General features: G+C 57.0%; 1 protein-coding gene across 1 annotated transcript in view; it reads right to left on the bottom strand.

Annotated features, from left to right (window-relative positions):
• Positions 1-1,912: 1,912 nt before the first annotated feature.
• The window catches only part of CAPN15 (calpain 15), a 58,138-nt gene continuing 44,611 nt past the window's right edge, over positions 1,913-15,439 (bottom strand). The window contains 10 exon segments of the mRNA XM_080353854.1: positions 1,913-3,873; positions 4,045-4,223; positions 4,515-4,675; positions 4,884-5,113; positions 5,417-5,578; positions 5,880-6,032; positions 6,742-6,867; positions 8,292-8,515; positions 11,162-11,345; positions 11,584-11,792. Of these exon segments, the coding sequence (XP_080209980.1) occupies positions 3,696-3,873; positions 4,045-4,223; positions 4,515-4,675; positions 4,884-5,113; positions 5,417-5,578; positions 5,880-6,032; positions 6,742-6,867; positions 8,292-8,515; positions 11,162-11,345; positions 11,584-11,792 (1,806 nt within the window). The 3' untranslated portion in view covers positions 1,913-3,695.

Below are 15,439 nucleotides of genomic sequence, written 5' to 3' on the forward strand. Positions count from 1 at the left end.
CCTCCATCTCCACCCCATTCTGCTGTCCGTCCTTCCATCTGTCCGTCCCTTCTGACCCGCTGCTTGTCCCCATCTCTCCCTTCAGAGTTCCGGCTTAAGACATGCCAGAGTCAAGCAACGATAGATTTACTGATGAAGCAATGCACTACTCTGAACCTGATGTGTCAAATACGATTTTATCTTTTGACACACCATTATGTGTAATTATACAGCAGTTAACGCTGGCTCAACCCTCGTGAATCACACGCAATTATAGTTTGATTCCACTTCCATGCTTTCCATGGCCACAACACTTTTCTCAGCCCAATTGGTGACCCTGGGCATGTCCCCAAGGGCTCCCCACCGTGTCCCAGTGGCTCAAGGCCATGGGCAGCATCACTGCCATCCACTGCCAGCCCCGCGCCTGCTCCTGGGAGGTGCTGTCCCCTTCACGCCCCAGCCCACTGGGTGTCCCCGGCCACACCAGTGCTTGCCTTGCCCAGCCTGGCAGAGCTTGTCCCCAGCACGTTGGCTGGTGTGATGTTCACCTGGATGCAGCTCAGGAGAGCCGTGGCCACACAGAAAGCAGGACAGTTGCCCACCTGGGCTGGCCATACAGGTCACTGGGCCACCACCAGGTCACTAGGCTGGGATGTCTAAGTGTGTCCTTGGCATTGAGCAGCATAGAACCTGGTGGAGGGACCCCCCCGATCACGTGTGGCACAGCCCCATGGTGGCATCGGGGAGGGGTTTTAGCCACACAACCCACCCGGCACCCTCAGCAGGAGCAGGGCTGGCACAGGCAGCTGCCCACAGAGGCGAGGGCAAAGGCCTGAGCAGTCGTGAGGGTTAAACCTGCCTGCGCTGACACGGCTCCTCTCCCTGAACAGACTGAGGGGAGCGCAGCAGTGCCCTCCCCGCCAAAATTAACTCTCCATCTGTTTCTCCCCGGCTGAGGCTGATGGCTTGTGACAGGGCCTCCTGAATGCAAAGATGTTTCGCCCGGAAAAATCTATTACAAGTTGCTGTAAGAAAGACCGAAATCCTCTCCTTCTGTCTCTCCCTACTGGTCTCAAGGTGCCCACCCCAGGCGAGAGCGGGCTGGCGTGCAGCCGGCCGCCTCCGTTCAGCCGGAAAGCTCTCCCAGCGCCAGCCTGCCTCGCCCCCGGCCCGCGCGGGGCAGCAGGAGGGAGGATGGGTGCTGCCCGGGGCGGTGGCGGGGACGGAGAAGCTGCTCCATCCCCAACCGGGCCTGGTGTCGGTGATGCACTGGGCATGGCTCTGGCACCGTCACACCCCTCGGCCATCCCGGAGTCCCTTGTTGTGCAGATGGGGAAACTGAGGCAGGAGGGGCCTGATCCTGGCTCGGACGTGGAGCTCCACGGCGGCTTTAGCTGCTCTTGGAGAGCCGGAGTCTCTGCCGGGGCGGGCAGGGTGCGGGCAGCGGGCAGGGTGCGGGCGGCGGGCAGGGTGCGGGCAGCAGGCAGCAGGCAGGGTGCGGTCAGCGGGCAGGGTGCGGGCAGCGGGCAGAGTGCGGGCAGGGTGCGGGCAGCGGGCAGGGTGCGGGCAGGGTGCGGGCAGCGGGCAGGCAGGGTGCGGGCAGCGGCTGCCCTCTCCCGGCCGCCGCGTAGTCCTGCGGCAAACAGGAGCTGCTGTTCGGTTTACAGGAGTTTCTGGGTCTCACTCTATTTTCTCCGCTTTCTGCTCCCCTGCGCGGCCCTTCCCAGCCCCAGCACCACTAAACCTGAAACTCTAACTTCACCTTTTTGGGGTTTTTTTGTGCTCTGCTTTCAGGGCACCGACAGCTGCCCACTGCTCCACAGAAACGGCTTAAAGACTCTTTGCTTGGACCCCGAAAACCCCAAGCGCCAGGTGACACCCTTTCCCTGCCGTCTCTCCCAGTGCCACAGCAGAACACAGCAAAAACAGGCAGTTCAGTAAAAAACAAAACTTTATTTGGTCCATCAGAACCTGAGTTTGAAAACCACCCATGGATAATTCGTATCATACAGGGATTACTGATCTCATTTACAATTGATAAAATATTCTATGTGTTTTTAAGAGCTGGACAGTATTTACAGGGTTAAAAATATTCACAGCTCAGAAAGACAGAGAGGAAAAAAGTGAAGGACAAGTCATCCCGAGGAGGAAAGAGCGGGGAAGAGAGAAAACAGATCAACAAACAGAAACAGGGACAGAGCTTGGCTCAGCAGCCCCGGCCGGGCGGCCAGGAGGGGGCCAGGACAGTCACCTCCACCCTCCAGCTTCGTGGGGTGAGATCTGGGGACAGGAGGACATGCTGGACAAACCCCACAGCCCGCACATCCCCCTGCCCAGAGCAGCTGCCAGTGCAGGGTTTGGAGTGCAGGCTGCCCCCCAGCACAGGCCCTACATCTCCCACTGCCCCCCATCCCTGAGCTGCAGCTCCACAGCTTGGACAGGAGGGGGGCAACACCAGGGGACTCCCAGAACACAACCACATGTACACACACACACACGCGCATGTCCATGCCAAGCTGGGGAGCCACAATGCCCTGAAACCGCGGGGGTCAGTCCCCACTGGGGCCAGCGGCACCCCAAGGTTCCCACCAGCCTTTGCCTTGTGCTCACTGCCTTCCACAGGACTCGGCCTCTGTAAGTCTCTCTGCTTCCCCGCTGCCCCAAAATCAGTCCTCCAGTCCCCAGCACATGGCAATATGGTAAAGCCAGGGGGAGCTGCTCCCCAAACCCTGACTCTATACCTTCCACCCTTTGTCCCTCACCTCCGTGGGGCATAGAAGGGGGAGGCCCCCACAGGGCAGTGCCCAGGGGTGCTGAGCCCAGCTGGGGATGTAATGGCTTCTCTCCAGGCACTGCTTGCAGCGGCCGCCTTTGCATAGTAACACTTGTGTGATGAGTTGAGGGGGGTCCCCGCTGCCACAGCCCCCCCAGGCATCACCCCGTGGCCTCGCCCCCCACCCTGGGGCTGCAGCAGAGGAGGGTACCTCTGCGTTTAGCCTCAAGGTGCAGTGAAAACCCCATGGCGGCAGCTTTCTAAAACACCCCAGCACCCTCGCCTCCCCAGTCCCAGCACAGTGTGGGGGCAGCCCTGGCACCCAGATAGGCAAGGTGGATGTGGGGGGGTCCAGCCACCACAGCAGACGCCCACGACGAGCAGCCAGCACAGGCAGTACCATAGCAGGGTGACCCCAGTGTCCCCTGGCCTGGCTACGGCACCTCAGTGCCACGTTGGTTCTGGTAGCGGACAACGGGGCAACAAGACAGTGGGAAGGGCTTGGGGACAGATGGAGGGTCACACAGATGGACAGACGTCAGAGGTATATTCTTTTTTTTGCAGCGCCAGGGCCCTGGTGCCGCAGGAGGGGGCAGAGTCCTGAGCGCAGTGCCTGGGAAGGGCCTTGACAGCAACCTCTGCCCCCCCGCTTCCTGCAGCCCCCACTGCGGGTTTGGGGCAGGTGGGATCCTGAGATGGCCCCGTGCCCCCAGCTGCTCCTCATAAAGTGCGTGGGGGGCCGGCGGTGCCAGGGCGAGGGGTGGCGGGCAGAGCTGGTCCTGGCCCTCAGAGCTCGCCCTGGCCCTGCAGCGCAGCGCAAAGTGCTGGGTGTGGTGCTCTGGCTCTGCGCCGTGGCTCAGCACTGACAGCTCGGGGGGCGACCCCAGGCCAGAGGTTCGGCGAAAATAATGGGGGGACGGAGCAGGGAGGGGGAGGCGCTTCGTCATAGGGGCCGGGGGCCATGGAGCCCGGCGACCTCGGGTGTAAGCAGCGGGTTGTGGGTGCCCTTTGTCGACATCCAGTCATTGAGGAAGGCCTGGGTGGCTTTGCGGTGTGCTAGGCGGTGGGTGATGGAGAAGCCGGCGTTACCCTCCAGCTGGGAGAGGATCACCAACACTTGCCTGTGGACAGAGTGACAGGCTCAGGGCCAGGCAGCTGCCTCTGCCCTGGCCACCCCATCCTGCAGGTCACCCCACTGCCCACACATCCCAGCCAGCCCCAGGCTCCAAGCCTCCTGCCAGCCCTGCCCTGGCCGGGCAGCACCCACCGACCCACCCCTGCCTACCCCGGACCTGTGCAGGGGGGGGACGCTGTCCTGTGTTTTGAGGCTGCCGCGCGTGGAAACGACGTTGAAGCTGTCGGTGCAGTCACACTGGACGTGCAGGTAGGACTTGGGGTGCCGGTTTTCCACCACCACGATGAGTCCTGCCCAGCCATGTGTCAAGTAGTAGCAGGTCATTCCCTCGCGGCCCTGGGGCAAACAGCAAGTCCAAATTTCAGCCCCTGGACCAGCATTTTCCACCTCTAGGCACGGGCTGGCCATTTGCTGGGACACCCCATGCTGCCCCAGGGAGCAAAAGGGGTGGGCATCCATGAGGTAGGAGGGGACTTGGTGACAGCCAGAGCTGGCACAGCCCTGCCTGACTCCCGCCAAACTGAAGACACAGCAGAGGCAGCATCCAGGCTCCCGCTGGCAGCATCATCACCGTCCCCACTCCAGCCATGGAGAGACCAGCCCCTGCCCTCTGCCACTCACACCTACCTCGTGCCGCTCGCCCTTGTTCTCGGTCAGCAGGATGATGGCGTCCGCCAGCGTGGTGGGCTGCGCCTCCACCTGCTCCACCATCACCAGGCGGGAGCTGTAGATGGCCAAGATGTAGCTGGAATAATCAGTGGCTGGTCGGCTGCTGGTGGGACTGGATGCTGTGGAGACACATGGAGAAAAGGGGGATCAGTGAGACTGTCACCAAGCCCACAAACCCCAGGAACAGGGTGCTGCTGGGTTGCTGCATATGCAGGCAACCTCCACCCCCAGCAAGGTCCCCGCAGTAAAGATGAAGGGCTTTGCCACCTCTGCCTCCCCCAAGTTCTCCGCCAGCATCGCGGTGGGGAGGGCAGCCCAGTCGCTTACCCTGGGTGGTGGCGGGGCCTGCCAGGGCGGCACTCCAGTGGTTGAAGGCACAGCACACAACGGCATACTCGCCCGGCTCCAGCATGACATCGCAGTTGACAAACTTCTTGACGGCTCGTTTGCTGTGAGCCATCAGCCGGCCCAGGCTCAGCTTGTTCCCGCTGGTGAATGTGGCCCGGAAAACCATGATGCACAGATCCAGCAAGTGGCTGTCCACTGTGTCCGACCGCCTGCGCCGGGAGGGGGAGAAGGGTCACACGTCACCTGAGCATTGCCCCGCAGAGCATGTGGAGGCCACAGGCAGGACGGCAGATCCAGAGTCCTCCCCCTCCCCCAAGTATCCAGCCCCAAAAACCAGTGCATGTTCAGGGCTTGAGTTTTGGCTAAAACACAAACAGACCCTGAGAACTGGTGATGGTGGCCCATCCCTGAGCTTTGTGACCCCACAGGATGGCATTGGGCTGAGGGCGATGTGTTTGGGATTTCTCCCGGGTCTGGGTCACTGCCTGCAGCCCATGCACTGCCCAGCTCACCTGCTGCCCTCCTGGAAAAGGGCAAACTCCAGGGCGGCACGCTCCAACACCGTCAGCGATGTCACCGTCACTGGCCCATTGGCCTTGTTGGGGAACATGCCCTGCACACGCACCTCGTGCCAGTCAGAATGGAGCTTGCAGATATCCACAGAGTCAAAATACCTGTGAGGAAGCCAGGCTCAGCCCTGGAGGGGTCCTCTGCAGGTTTGCTGCTCTACCCCCACCCCAGCATGCTGCAGCCCACACAGCCACCACCCGCAGGTCACCCACACCCCTCTGGGGAGGCCCAGTCCTGCCTGCCCCATCTTAGAATCACAGAACTGTTTACGTTGGAAAAGAACTTCAAGATCATAAAGTCCAACCATTAACCTAACACTGCCAACGTCCTGAGCCCAGTGTCTCATTTTCTGTCCCCTGCCTGGCTGCCCACCCCACAGCCTCTGCCTCCTGGGCACTGCCGTACTTAATGAAATCGCTGTACTCCATCCAGAAGACGCCCTCGCTGCTGCCGTGGGGCATCAGGTCGTGACGCAAGGGAGCTGGCCAGTGTGGCCACTCGTCGGACCAGCTGCCATTCCAGGAGAAGCGTCCCCAAGGGTTTCGCAGCCGCAGTAACCTGGAGGAAGGGGAAAAATGGTGTCAGAGGCCCAGAAAGAAGGAAAGCACAAAGATCACCTCTGAGATGCTCTCTCAGCTCTGCAGACCCAGCCAGCCCCACGCAGAGAGCACCACATCACTTCTGCCCTTGCCTTTCAGAGCCCTCACAGCATCCCAGACCTGATTTTCCACCCCCACCGCAGCCCCAGATGCTCACGTCCTGCAGCTCTGGACCCGCTGCAGTTCCTCTGCCCTTCCCTGCCCAAAGAGCCTCCAGCCAGGCACTGCAGGGAAGGGGCTCAGCCAGAAGGGGCTGCTGAGCGTGTGCCCAGAGCTGCACAAGCCCACAAGTGACATGGGTGAAATGGGGCTTCATACAACACGCAGGCTGTGGGGGCAGCACTCCTTCCTGCCCACCTATGCCCCAAAGGTGAGAAGGATGCCCTCGCTGCCTCACTGAGTTGAAAGAACTCAATATTTTGCATCTTGTGAGAGAACCAGGCAAACCACTCAGCACTGTAGGGCACACTAGATACAGTCCATGCCAGGCAAGGATGGCTTATATGACAACAGCATTTATGTGACACCCTGGGATGGAGAAACAGCCCTTGCCGGTCATGAGGATAGGACACCAAATTGTTCCCAAGGTATCGTTCAGCACACACTATCTGTCCCCAGGGTTGGCAGGAATGTCTGCTGCACCACACCAGCCTCCACCTTGAACTCACCTGAAGCCTTGGACATCCCGCACGTCCAGGATGGAATAGGCGTGCCGAGGCCGCAGCCCCATGCTCTCGTAGGCCACATCGTCCACTTTCATGTTGCCTCCACCACAGGATGCGCCCATGAGGAACCTGCACGGGCAACAAACCCTCAGTGTCCTGCCAGGCCTGACACGGGGGGAAAGCTTGTCCCCACCACTCGAGGCATGGGACAGGTTTTCCCACCAGGAGGCTCCTGGATATTCCCTCTCTGCAACCGCAGTGTGAACCTCCCCAGAGCAGAGCCCCAGCCCCACCAGCTCCCTCCGCCCACTCCCATGCACACTCAAGCCCACACTCCATGGCGAGCTTCTCTGAGCAATGCCCTCACCTGCAGGGCTGGAAATCTGTCTGCACACAGAGTTTTGCCCAAACACCACCCATTTTCTGTCAGCCCCAGGGTCCTGCCTGCCTCTGTTGGCTGACAGGGAAAGGCACTTGCAGGCAGCTGACCCGTTGTACAAGGAGGGGACAGGCTGTTCGAGGGGGGACGACTGCACTGGCCAGGCTTGGGGGACACCGCAGGCTGGGACCTGTCAGCCTCCCCAGGCAGCCTTGTACTGCAGGCTGGCAGGAGCAACCCTGCGCTCAGCCATCCCAACAACAATCACTCCGAAAACAAATTATAAAAAATCACTCTCCTATGAGGACAGGCCGAGAGTTGGGGTGTTCAGCCTGAAGAAGAGAAGCTCCGGGGAGACCTTAATGAGGCCTTTCAGTGCTTAAAAGGGGCTGATAAGAAAGATGGGGACAGACTTTTCAGCAGGGCCTGTTGCGATAGGACAAGAGGTGATGGTTTTAAACTAAAAGAGGGGAGATTCAGGTTAGACATGAAGAAGAAATATTTTACACTGAGGGTGGTGAGAGCCTGGCCCAGGTTGCCCAGAGAGGTGGTGGATGCCCCATCCCTGGAGACATCCCAGGCCAGGCTGGAAGGGGCTCTGAGCAACCTGAGCTGGTGAAGATGTCCCTGCTCATGGCAGGGGTTGAACTGGATGACCTCTAAAGGTCCCTTTAACCCAAACTGCTCTATGATTCTGTGATTTCCACTGTGCAGAGCCCAGGAAGCTAACTGCCGTCCTGCTGGAGTGATGACCAAGAGGTCTTTGCTTTTGCTATGTCTCCTACAGACTGCCCATAGTCATGCCCAGCCAGAAAAGATGTCACGTATGGGTAGGAGATACATGCAGGGTCAAGCACTTAAGAACAGAAAAAACTTCAAAGCAAAGCAAGTGGGCTCAATGCCAGCCACTGAAAAACTCCCGCCTGTCAGGAGTGAACGTGCACAGGGAAGTTCACCAGGATTTTCATTTCATATGAAAATTAAACAAAGGAGAAATAATTTCTTAGAGCTTAGAGGGGGAGCTATGTCAATACTCCAGATGAATGCCAAGGGTGGGTCTCCACCCTAGGTAATGTGTTAGCTCCTCTGAGCCTCTACAAACGAGAGCAGCCCCCCTCATCCCCCTCTGTGAGTGTCTATGCTCCTGCCACGACACCCTCATGCCTTGTCTTACCCAGCCTCCTTAGAACTCAGCATTTTGGCCCAGATGAGGTCAGTGTCAATGGGCTCCTCGCGAGGGTTAGTGGAGCTGACCTGCAGCATCAGGCTCTCGCAGGGGGCACCCGTTAGTGTAGCCAGGCCTTCAATAGCACGCCCTGCCTGGAGGGCAAAGTACGAACCATGAAGCTTGGCCAGCGCCTTCTCAATGAGGGCAACCCACAACTGCTTCCTCTGGGCCTGCAGAAAGAGGGAGAAACATGTCACAAGCCTCCCCGGGCAGGAGATGGAAAAGCAAAGGCAACATACACAGACAAGGCAAAGCCCTGCTCACCCGCCCCAGCCCTTCCGCTGCGAGGGGGGAGAGAGGCAGGAGCGAGGCCAGACCCCCAGGAGCTTGTCCACATGAGGCCAACAGTGAACCCGTTAGCTGCCTGTTCAGTGTTTTGTTTGCACAGCCTAATTTCCCTTGGGAAAATGCCCAAGAGATCCGGATGCCAATATAGCTGCACCTTGGGGTGCCCAAGAGGGGTGGGTGTCTACCTTGTAGGCTGACTCTTTCTTCTGCTTTAACCTGGATTTAAAAATGTTTATTAATGGAAGAGGATATCAAGCACATCTGGAACAGCTGCCTTTCACTCGTGCACCATTGCAAATCAAAACCAACACACCTTCAGTAGAGGAGGCTGCCTAGAGCACACACAGCTGTGGGACCAATTAGATTTCACCCATGGAACAGAGAAGTGGTTTCAAGGACAAACTCCAAAAACTTCCAGGCAGACGGGCAAACGCCTCTACTCCAGCATGGGGACAGTGGGAAGGTGTAATAAGAGGGGTGGAATTCTGCCTGGACTCACTTTGCTCTGGTGCCAGGCTATTGCTCTTGGCATTGCTTGGCTGAATATGGATTCAGAAAGAAACGCAGAAGCTATGTGAACGCACCCAGAAGTTCGCAAAGCCCCCATTGGTCCCGTCAGTGCAGCCTCCACCACTGCGTCCCAGCCACCGCAGCAAGTCCTCAGTGTGCGCAGGGCACAGTCACCAGCCACACTTCACCTCTCGCCATGGGCAGTGAGGCTGGGGGGAAATGCCTCTGCTCCAGCCCCTACCTGCAGTGAGGACGCCGAGAGGAAGGTGCAGGAGGACGGAAGGCACAGAGACATTTGCTGGCCTCTGTGTCCCCAGCAAATCAGGTTCAGTACCCAGTGCTTGGAGGGCAGCAGGGAAAAGCGCTGGTACAGTGTGACTGTGCGACTCACAGGTGGCAGTCAAGAGCCAGGACAGGAAAGAAGGGCAGTGAAGATTTCTTTTCCGTGGATAAAGAAAGCTTACAAGTGCTTTTCACTGGTTTTTGAGTCCCTCACTCAATAAAATCCAAGTTTATCTCTGCCTGAGCCACAGCCAGGGAGCTCAGATAAGAGTCTGATTTTCCTTTATTTTTAAAACTCTCTGGTTTTCCTCTTTTAGCCCCCACATTCAGCTCACAGCTAAACAACCTAGCAGAAAAATCTCATCAGGATTCAGATGCATCTGGAAACAAAGGCAAGGCAACCCCAGCCCATGTGAAAACCTTCAATCTTCAAAAAATTAAAAAAGCAGACTTGAAATTTTAAGAGAGCAAGGATGGATGGAAAAAACAAACAAACAAACAGGCAAATCATATGCTTCAAATAATGTGTCTGATTGGATCCTCTATCTACTGTGAGGCTAAATGTCGACATAGACTCCTCCTTCTTCCCCTCTCCAAAGTTTCTTCTTAACAGGACCAGCTTCCAGCAGCACTGGTGATCATTTTGCCCCACAGTGGCCATGTGTGGATCCCCCACTTTCTCTGCTGCGGAAGGGCCAGGCAGCCCAGGCTGGGCAGTGCCGCATCCGCACAGCGTGGAGCCCCTGTCCGGACCCTGCGCCTCTGCCCAGAGCTGTGGGTGAGTAGAGCTCACGAGCCGGCACTGCCAACCTTGCCAGGACTGGTCCTCATTAGATCCAACTCAATTAGCAGTTGTCGCAGGGCTGGGCCACCTCCACGCTGCAGTCGGCTCAGGCTACTGAGCCCACTCAAGCTGCACCAACATTAAAATTCCCCAAATACTCATTTTCAGGCTTCGTTTCCCCAACCTGAGCCCTGTCCTGATACCCAGACACGAAGTAGTTTGGGGATGTGTGTATTTTCAAACAGAGGACTGAGATTTGCAGAATAAAGTCGAACCCAGCAGTCCCTGGTCCCTGTCTCCTCCTAATGGCAGCACTTTGTTCTGTTTGGCAGATTTTGCTGCCTGAGCTTCAATAAAGATGTTCTCAGTCTCCTTCATGGACAAGATCCCAGCGAGTGCCGCTGGGCCTGGCAGGCAGGGCAGAACGCGCAGCGACGTCCCGAGGTGGCTGAGGGAGCTTCGTTAATCCTGGCAGATGCCACCTGAGTGTGCTCAGAGCAACCGGGCACTGGCTCGAAACAGGATGATTTGTGTCACTCCCCACAGCCCCTCCATGGCAAAGCCAAGCTGTCAGACCTCCCCGCAGAGGAAAGAAGCAGCTTTCCCTTAGCTCCTCACAGCGTAAAATACATGGATTAAAACATTTTCCCTTTGCGGTGAAGAATAAGGATGGCTTTCCCTGCAAGTGAGGTGGCTGTGGTACAGGGAGGAGTGACGGAAAGCAACTGCAAAAGAAACTTCATCATTGCAGCCGGGCAAATGCCAAAAGGGGCCTAAACACATTTAATATTATGGCCGCAAAGAGTTCAGCTGTCCTCAAGATGCAGTGCAAAGCAAGGTCCTGAGCTGTAAACACTCCATGCAGTACAGAGTAGGGGCCTCACACGAATCAGGGCTGAGCCTTCCCCTGCCCCTAGAGCTCTGCCCATCCCTGCCCCCCAGGGCCGCTGACCTGCGAGAAGAGGAGGTACCCGCACTCATCGCACGGCAGCATGTCGTCCACCAGCACCGTGGTCCATGTGCCGTCCTTGCAGAGCCGCACCTGGTAGGCACCCTCGGGGCACAGCGTCCTGGTGATCATCACCCTCTCCACCAGCTCCGGACGCTCAGCCAGCACGGCCAGGGCGCTCAGGAACCTGCCGGCAGGACGGGACGTTCTCATCAGGGACAGTCTCAGTGGGGCACGGGGAGGGACCAGGCAGCTGCCCAGCCATGCAGCGCAGGGGACTGCCGTCTGCAGCCGCTCAGTAAGGGGTGAGGCAGAGGATGGGGTAAAAGCCTGGGGGTGTGAACAGGGCTGAGGGGTCTGATCTGCGCCTGGCTGATGGAGGGGGAAAGGGCAGGAGGGTGTGGGGCTGGCTCACTGCCCCTTACCAGCAGTTTCCCAGCAGTCCCTGCAGAATATCCGAGGGCCGGGGTGTCCGAAACACCGACCACTTCACCGACCGGTCTTTGAAGATGCTACAGTTGATTTCGTGAGGTCGCAGCCACTGTTTCACCCTCTGCTGCACGCTGTCTCCTTCCGGGAATCCCACCGACTTGGGCCCAGGGTGGAAACTGTCATCGACAAAATTGACTTTGTTCTGCAAGAGCAAAAGGCAAGGAGAACATCAGTGTGCAGCTGTGCGGTGCATGGCTCCCTGCAGCCTCCTGGGACGGGGGTGGCCTGAGACGCTCCTGCTGAACATCAGGAGTGAGAGCGGAGCCCCCAGCCCTCCAGCCTGGCCTGGGGAAGCCCCTTCACTGCTGCACAAGGGGCAGGTGTGGGGCCGGGTGTCTGCTGGCAATGGCACAGAAGCATTTTGCACATCAGGTCCAGCATCCAGCCCTGCCATGAGTCGGCTCATCTCTTTGATCCTGACACTCCTGAGTCAAATCTGCCTTTTTCTGTTTCATGGGAACCTCCCTGGGCAGAAACCGTCTCGCACTTTGTGATGGTGCTAAAAGTTGGACTGTGGGGGACCTTGGCTGCCTCTATAAGTGGCAAAGCATGTGAGCAGCAAGTCTGCAAGGAGCCACCTGGCAAGCGAACACTCCTCAACCCGAGCCCTGTGCTCAGGGCTGAGCTGCTCCTGCTCCGGAGGGGACACGCTGGGTTTGGCAGCCCTGCGCCATCCCCGAGGCACAGCCGTGGAGGATGGCAGGGCAGCTTTCGCAATTGGATTAAGCCAAACAAGCATTTACAGAGTGAGGGTGTCCCGTGTCCAAGCCCACCTGCAATAGCTGCTGCATATTAAATAAAACAGCATGGACTGAAGGACAGATAATCCTGTCAGCATCAGCCACAGAGGCGGGATGGAAGCACAGAACTCCACTAAGTGGAGAAGGGCAGCTTTTTCAGACAGTCTCGCACAGGGTGAACTAAGAACCAGGTTTTCTTTCATATTTGTAATTAAATGAAATTAAATTCTTTCAGCAAAAGTCATCGCTGATTTAAATCATCTTTTATGCGCACCAAACTAGTACTTGTCCTTACTCTGTTGTTGCAATCCTACACAAACGTTTTCTACGTGGTGCCCCAATTAGCACTTCCAGCTTCTCTTGTGCAAAGGGTGTTTTTTAGCTAATAGATGTCACCATTCAAATACTGACACGGGCCAAAAAGGACACATCCTTGGGCTTGCTGGCTGTTCCAAGGGAAGCACCTGTGGATGTCTCACCACATCCTGGCCTCGCACGCTCGCCCCTCAGGGTGCAGCCAGGGCTCTCCAAGAACCCGCCGTGCAGTGCACAGAACAAGGCAGCAGTCCTTGAGACACAACCTGTGGGCATCACAAACTTTCGGTCCCCTGTGGATTTGCTGTGGTGCTTTTCCAAGCAGCAGAGGCGGAAGAAGCCTTCAGCCTCCCTGGTATCATAGCCATAGTCTCAGCAGGGCCAGGACGGCACCCAGCAGGACTGTGGGAGCCTGGACATGAGCCCATGGACTTTGCCAGCACGATGACAGAGGTGATGTGAGAGCTAGAGCAGTGCAGCTCCCTGACAGCATCAGGAAAGCCTGCCTAACAAGCTAATTACCTTTATACCATGTCTTCTTTCACAGATTTCTAAATGCTTTGGCAAAGTTGTCACTACCAATATCCCTGTGAGATGGAGGGAAAGAGGCACGAGAGTGGCAGCATCAGGAGCAGAGGGGAGAGGAGCAGGTAAACTCTTCCCGTCCCTGGGCAGTGATGAGCCTGCTCACAGATGGTGCCAGACAAGGAGTGCTGCTTATTTCTCCTGCCAAAGGGATAAATCTGAGCATCAGAGCTCTTCTCTCCTCCTGTTCTGTCAACAATCCCCTTCAAAACCATTCCAGACCAGAGATGTGACCTTCTCTGCTGTCACCTCCCGGGACCACAGGGGCTGAGGAATGCGCTGCCTTGCCCCAAATGGCCTCGCTGCCGGTAGTGAACTGTCTGATGAGCGGAGGAGGAAAGAGAGATGCCCCCACTACCAGCACAGGGAAAGGCTCTGCAGGCAGAGATGCCGAGAGTGGCACAGACAGCAAGAGCCCTGGGTTGTTTTTCTAGCTCTGCAGAACGTGCTGATGTGTGATGTTATTCAGAAAGGAGGAAGGATGGTTAATCAGAGGCGAGAAGTGTGAAACAGCAGGGTAAGCAAGCGAGGGGACAGCACAAGACAGAGAAGCAGATGCCCAGTACAGAGGCAGCTGGTGGAAGAGGTCAGCTCTGCTCTCCTCCCAGACAAAAAGAGAAAGGGTAAAACTCAAAGTGGGGCAACACACTGAGAAGTGTTGGAAAAGGGCATCCCTGGAACAGCGGAGGAGGGAGCACCCACGGCAGGAGCTTGAACAGAAGTCCCTGCGGGGTGCAGTGTAGCAAGGCGAGCTGCTCCACGTGATTTGGAGCACGGGGACAAACAGGTGGAGGAGGACTTGGCCAGCCTGATGGTCTCCTCCAGAGGAAGGCTGACCAACCCATGCAACACCACAGCCTGAAGGAAGCATGGAACCTGCCTGACATGCCAGCCCAAAGCAAAGCATCGGTGGGAGGCTGCAGTATGCTGAGAGCAGAGCGAGCACGAGCACAGGAGCGCACTGTTCCACCACCACTGCCAGTCCTCCCCTCGGACCTACAGAGCCTTAACTTACCATAAACAGTGTTAGAACAGAGCAGCAGTTTAGTTTTAGGGGATTTTCAGGAGAGCCCATGCTGATCTAACAGCCTGCTCTTGACGGGCTCAGCCAAGGCTCCGACCGAGAGCTGTGCCGGATGGGGCAGAGATGACTTCCCTGCTTAGCGGCAGCAAGCTGCTAATTCAACTTGGCCATCTCTCTTAATTCATCCTTTAGGCCTGAATCCACTGGATGTAACAGACCTTCCCAGCCCATAAAAGAGGCTATTCACTTGCTTAAAAGAGGGGAATAATCTGAATCTCTCTGCTATAAAGATACCCACATCTTTTAGGATGGACATGTAGCACTTAAAAAACCTCCTACAATCCCAAAACAGGATCATTCTCAACAGTTTCCCTCTGAAGCCAAATATCTCTGTGGTACCCAGTCTGCATAGCAAAGCACAGGCATGGACACACTCCTCGGCCCAGGCAGAAAAATCCTTGTTTCTACGTCAAAGTGGGACTGTAACTCCCTTTCCATCTGGTCTGGAAGAGCTGGAGGCTTTGCCCAGAAGGAGGGCAGAGAAAGAGCAGCATTGACAGGAGCATTTTATGCCACTCAGGGAAAAAAATGAGGCCATCGCAGCGCTGCTTGAGACTGAAACCCAACAGATCGAGCCAGGCAATTCACAGTGGGAGAGCAGGGCAATAGCACATGCTCCTGAGACCTTCGCAAGGAGCCAATGTACAGCTAAACCTCAGTGCCCTTCCCAAAACAGGGACAAGCCACTCTCAGCTACAGCTGTGCATTCACAAACACCAAAACCAAGAAAGCCAAGGCCCAGCTCACAGCTTTTAAGCACTTGCGGTTGCTGGCAGAGGCAGCAGTGTCCTCTGCCTGGATCCCTGCTGGTGCTGAGCCTCTGCCCAGATTTCCTGCACCCACACATACCATAGCTGCTGCTCACAGGTGCCACCAGCAAACCTGGACACACTCTTGTCCAGCCTTCCCCAACCTTGGACAGAGAAGAAGCTGTACTGACCACCTAAGAATGTCCCTTCAACCTAGATGTCTCCCAATGATTCAAAATAACACTAGGTTTCAGTGTTAACACTCAGCCTTCCTCACCCTCAGAACAGGAGTGAACTGTATGGGTCACCTTGACAC

The sequence above is a fragment of the Nesoenas mayeri genome (assembly GCF_963082525.1).
Source record: "Nesoenas mayeri genome assembly, chromosome: 15".
Classification (NCBI taxonomy): domain Eukaryota; kingdom Metazoa; phylum Chordata; class Aves; order Columbiformes; family Columbidae; genus Nesoenas; species Nesoenas mayeri.